We start from the raw sequence: 5521 nt of genomic DNA on the forward strand, positions 1-5521 counted from the left end.
TGTAGACCAGATGTCACAGACTATATAGTATTAAAGAACCCGTCAAAATAACTGGAGTTGGTTCAAGAAAATCACAAAACAATAAGTTAATGCCATATAAATAAATCAATATAAAGACAATATTAGATTTATCTGTCAATTGCAGTAGGACAAAATTTTATCCTATAAAATATAATGAGATGATAGAATTTGTAATCTTAGGTGTGACAGTATTCCGTCCTCTCAAGTTACTGGCACAATAAAATACCTCTCATACGAGTCAATAACCAATTTTAACAATTGTATGAAAAACATAAACACATAAAATTTTAATATATAAAATCATAAGTGTTCCTATTATGACAGATCAAAACGACAACATGGGTTGCATAATAATTCCCTATAGTGACTGAATCAAATAGCACAATAATTAATATGAAATGACAAAATTATATATTTAATGTGCTAGTGACTAAACCAAATGTCACAAAAAGTAAATCTGTAAATAATTATGCTTTATGGTTCTGTTATGAATCAACCAATTAAAACTCATGACACCTTTTTATTTTATTTTATTTTATTTATTTAATAAAAAATATAATATTTTAGTATGATTTCTCAAAAGAGAAACAATCTGTAAAAAGTAATTTTTTTTTTTTAAACAACCAAACCGTACTCACCTTTTTGTCATTTTTTTTTTAAAGTTTGTACGGTTCTCCAAAAGACAAATTAAGGGATTTTTTTTTAAAATTTAACTTTGCAAGTTTTGTCATTTAGTAATAATATATAATATATTACTTTTCTTGTTTATTCAAAACAAAACAACTCGAGGATAATAAATTGATTTTTATTACTGGTGATACAGCCGATCGATTTTTCATGAACGAGGCTCTGATACCATTAATAAAAAATAAATACATAACGATTCATAAAGATTGATAAGCATGCACGATAAACACTACAAAAAAACACGTTTTAGGCATACCTGAATCTATGGCTGAAGAATAATAACTCCTCACTGTCTTCTTGTATGCTCCCCGTACAACACGATCAATGTTGGTCTGGTCTACCCTCTTTATCTTTTGCTTTTGCTCATTAGCATCACTTAATGGGTCAGCGATAACTATATATAGAGGTGAGGGTAGGGACCAACCTTGCAATAAAATTAGGGTTTCCTCTCCATTAAGGAAACAATACCTTAGGTCCACACATAGTAATAAATATTTTATACCATTAAGGTGCGCTAATATAATCCAATATCTCCATAGAGATCACTTACCAATAATATTAGATTCTTTCTGCTTACTTCATTTGTAGTCAACACCACTAAATCGATTTTGAAAACAAATCTTTGACTATACTAGCCCGCCTAAGAGGAAATCTTACATCTACAATATACATCTCCATGCCTTCTCTCATACCATCCATCCCATCTTTCTAATATGGCTTATTTCTCTCATTTCCCCTAGTTACATACATCTCCATGCCTTCTCTCACACCATCCTTCCCATCTCTCTAATATGTTTTGTTTCTCTCATTTCCCCCAATAGCCCCCACCCCCACCCCCACGGCCACTTGCACCCTTTGATTCTTCCCTTTCAAGGTTTTTTTCTTAATAAAATATAATTGGAGCTTTTTGAGGTTCCAGCCACAGTTAATGAAATTACAATTTCAATTTTGATATTTCTTACGGTTTCAACCATGGAAAATGAACCTCGAGAGAAGCTGTAAACAAACCCATTTCAACAACAACCCCACACTTTATTTAATTAAGTATAAAATTAGCAAAGAAATAAAATAAATAAATAAATAGTCACAGGTGGTTGCAGATATAGGGGCTGGGATTGGGTTGGTTGTAGATGGGGTTCCGGATAGGCACAAAGTTTGGAGGCTGGTGAAAGGGATAACTAAGAGGGTAGGTTGGAGGTGGAGCTAGTGGGAGGGAGGTGCGGAGAAGAGAGAGTATGGAAGTAGGGGTGGGGCAAGTTACAGAGGAGATGAGCAAAGAGATGGGATGTTCCAATTTGTACATGAAGATGCACACATTGTGAGTGGTGGTGTTTTGGGTGCGAAAGTTGCAGGAGGTGAATGGGGGACGAGAAGATACCTACCACCAAAGTGTTTTTGGTGGATGACAGTTGCTCCATGGTCTCCGGTGAGGTTTCTTCTAGCGCAGAGAGAAGAAGAGTTGTAAGGTACGATCAAAAGGGGGAAGAGATAATATACAGAGAAAAATATACCATGTACTACATATTGTGTATTTAAGTACCATGTAGTTTGGACATATTACATATATTGCCATTTTTAATCCAACAATAAATATTGCATCTCCGTCATCTAACCGCTAGTACCATGCTAGCATGCCTTATCCCCAGGTAATGTGCTAGCATGCTCAACCTTTTTTTTTTAATCAAAATAACCACTTACCTTTGAAACAATAAAATTGATTAATAAATGATTCGATTTTCGTTTAAAAATGAGTCCATTAATAATTTTTTTTTTTTTTTTAAAGATTTGACCATTTAAACTAACCTAATTAAAATCAATAACATTTTAATTTATAAATTAAATAAGGGAAAAGGTTGGGTATGCCGCCGATATCAAGTATGCTAGCACCCATTGTGTCTATCTCTCTCTTCCCTTTTTCTGAAATGACCCTCATATCCTTCCTGAATGATACTCCATCATGTGTTTCTATTTGTGCTATCCGCTAACATACTTGATATCGACAACATACCTATCACTCTCCCATTAAATAAATAACAACCTCACTCCAATATTAAATTTACTCATGGCATCATCTCACATTGATGAAAATTTTATTTATTTATTTATTTTTTTTATTTAAAACGCAATAAATTCAAAATTAAAGCAAACACTATAATAGGTTTATAAGGAGAAGGCAATGTATGCTAATTATATACCCAAATCTACAATGGGTCGCAAGCTCTCGTTTGTTGTTTATGAAACAAAAATATACATATTGAAGCCCTTTTTTATCATTTATTTATGTGTCGGGACAAAAACCTATTATTCGAGATAATGTCTTGCCAGAACTTGAAGATGGTGACACCTTCATCATCTCGTACACTAAAGAAAGGCGAAGTCAAATAGTTCGAATGTGAAAAGCACCAACATTGAAACCTTATCGTCCGATGCTCCGACGAAAAGTTTGAAAGATCCTCAGAGCAAAGGCATTTAGGTTCAAGAAAAGAACTTTCATTCTCAAGAAGACGAATCGCCAAGGGCTGCCTTTTTTTACAAATCTTTTTATTAAAAAAAAAAAAAAATACAATATACTTTTAAGCCGCCACAAAAAAAAAAAAAAAAATGAAAAAACCATTATCAAACAGACCATTAACACGAGGCAGTTCTGGTAAAGAATAAGAAGACCAGTTCGGTTTTTGGGCAGATCCATACTGAGTGGTCGGGCGTGCCGGGCTAGTCGGTGCTTCAGAGGTTCTAACGACGGTTTCGGGCGGTGGATCTTCGAGTTTCTCTCATGTCGCGGAGTGATGAACTGTAGATTGGAAACCCCATTTTTCCGGGCTTTTCCTTCTGGTAAAAATTAAAGATTCGCTCTTCTTTTATGGATGTGGTTCTTCTGTATACCCATCCCTGTGCTTGGAGTGCCCGGTCCCATGATTTATCCCTTTTCCGCGCTATCTTGTACAGTGCATCAAAGCTTCCCTCGTCGCCGGCAGCTCAGTGACGATGGTCTCCGTCACTTCCGTTGAGTTAAATTACCTCGTCTTTCGCTACCTTAACGAATCAGGTCGGTTTCACCTCCTCGTCTCCTCGTGTTTCATTTCTTCCATTTTTTGCTTACGTACGCATTACAGGGAAAAAATGTTCTTTCCTAAGAATTCCTCCCTCCCGAAAAGGGTTTTAGGGTTTGTTTGTCACCATGACAAATCTAGTTAGGGTTTGCATACTGTAACCGGGGTTAATTGGTTAGTCTGGTGTACCGTTGTGGGGTTGGGTTGTAACTTGCAAGAGCCTTACGATCCGTGGCTTCGAATGGATTTCTGTTTTTATTATAATTTTCAGCATTTTCTGCGTTTTACAATGTGATATCCTGGCAACTGTCAAACGTTGGTACTTGGTAATGAGGAATTGTATATTCCTTTTCCATCTTGCCTTGCCATCGAGCAGCAACATAAATATATGTGAAGAGGCTAACTGTCTTCTACCGAAAGGAAAAGAAAAGAAGAGGCTAACTGTTATCCTTCATAAGGCCATAACTAAATCTTGGGAATATAAGTCCAAAACTGTGGAATTTCGTGGAAACCAGGTACTTCTTTGGGCTGTGGAACCCTTGGTTTTGACCTTCAGGATTTTTGTTTTGTTTTGTTTTTTTTTTTTCCTTTGATTTTTTGTGTGCAACCTATTTTTGACCTTTTAAGCTAATCCATAAACTATTTTCGCAAAAAGGACACCCAAAACGGTACCTGTTGTGTTAACCCAAGTATGCTAGTATATGCTGAATGATGTTGTACATTATCCTTGTTAATTTGTCATACACTCTAAATCTACATGTAACTTAGATACTAGAAATGTAAATAAGCTATTAAAAAAATCAAAACATATAACTTTAGATAGTGAATTAGTTATACAACACTCACCACTCAATACTATGAGTAGTGTCTAGGGTCTCCAATCCACAAGGTGCATACCATTGCAGATGTCGTAGCCGCTCATCTGACTGCAACAAATATGAATTCCATGACATGTTTTGGGCCCAATTGTTTTGAAAGTCCATCACGGCTCACCTATAAGCTTCATCATCAACATGTTGCAGGTATCCCAACCTAAAAAATGGCTTAATGAGATTGTGAGGATGTGGAGGTGGCATACATGGCCACTTTGAAAGAATTTTACTATGTTGAATAAAAAAGGAAGTTTGGGGAAAAAGTGGGTTTATCTTGAAGCTTCAAGAAGTCCTCTCTAGGTTGATCTTGGTTGATAATGCAAGATAGTAGAAGAAGATTGCAGAACCTTGAGCAAAAATTGATGTTTTGTGACCAAATTCCCCCTTTCTTGGTCAAAACCTACGGAACTTGAGAGATTCTATCGAAATATGGGAAATAGTGTATGTTTACATCGAAACATGTCACTTCTATAAGCATTGGTTGGACCAATTTGATCGAGCCATGTGAAACTTGGGAATTTTCGTCGAAACTAGTAACATTATGGTTTCAACCCCTGGTTTCGGCACATGCCATACCGAAACTAGGAAATTTCGTAGTTTCGACCGAAATTTCAGAGAGATTTAGAACCATGTCCATAACACAGTTCAGAGCAATTATAGATGTCCTCAAAGGGGTGAGACATATATGACATTGTCTGAAAAATTAAATTTATGAATTAGAAGTTATTGGGGGGTTTGAAGGAAGAGCTACAAAAGCTAGTTAAGTTATAGAGGAGGATGGAGGAGAAACGAGTGGGAGGATAGCCTTGAGTAAGACTGTAGCCTTTTTTTTTTCCAAGCTGTTTTATATATTAACTTGAGGCTGCATTACACACACACACACCCAAAAAA

The 5521-nt window shown here is 35.8% G+C and overlaps 1 protein-coding gene across 2 annotated transcripts in view; it reads left to right on the forward strand.

The window, feature by feature from the left end:
- The first annotated feature begins 3330 nt into the window (after window positions 1-3330).
- The window catches only part of LOC122069383 (WD40 repeat-containing protein HOS15-like), a 13824-nt gene continuing 11633 nt past the window's right edge, over window positions 3331-5521 (forward strand). The window contains exons 1-2 of one of the 2 annotated variants that reach the window (XM_042633383.1): window positions 3331-3540; window positions 3655-3754. In XM_042633383.1, coding sequence (XP_042489317.1) covers window positions 3694-3754 — 61 coding nt within the window. In that variant the 5' untranslated portion in view covers window positions 3331-3540; window positions 3655-3693. Of the gene's footprint in view, window positions 3755-5521 lie in introns of both variants that reach the window. The other variant, XM_042633382.1, reaches the window with a different exon arrangement.

Source organism: Macadamia integrifolia, unplaced genomic scaffold, assembly GCF_013358625.1.
Source record: "Macadamia integrifolia cultivar HAES 741 unplaced genomic scaffold, SCU_Mint_v3 scaffold595, whole genome shotgun sequence".
Taxonomy (NCBI): domain Eukaryota; kingdom Viridiplantae; phylum Streptophyta; class Magnoliopsida; order Proteales; family Proteaceae; genus Macadamia; species Macadamia integrifolia.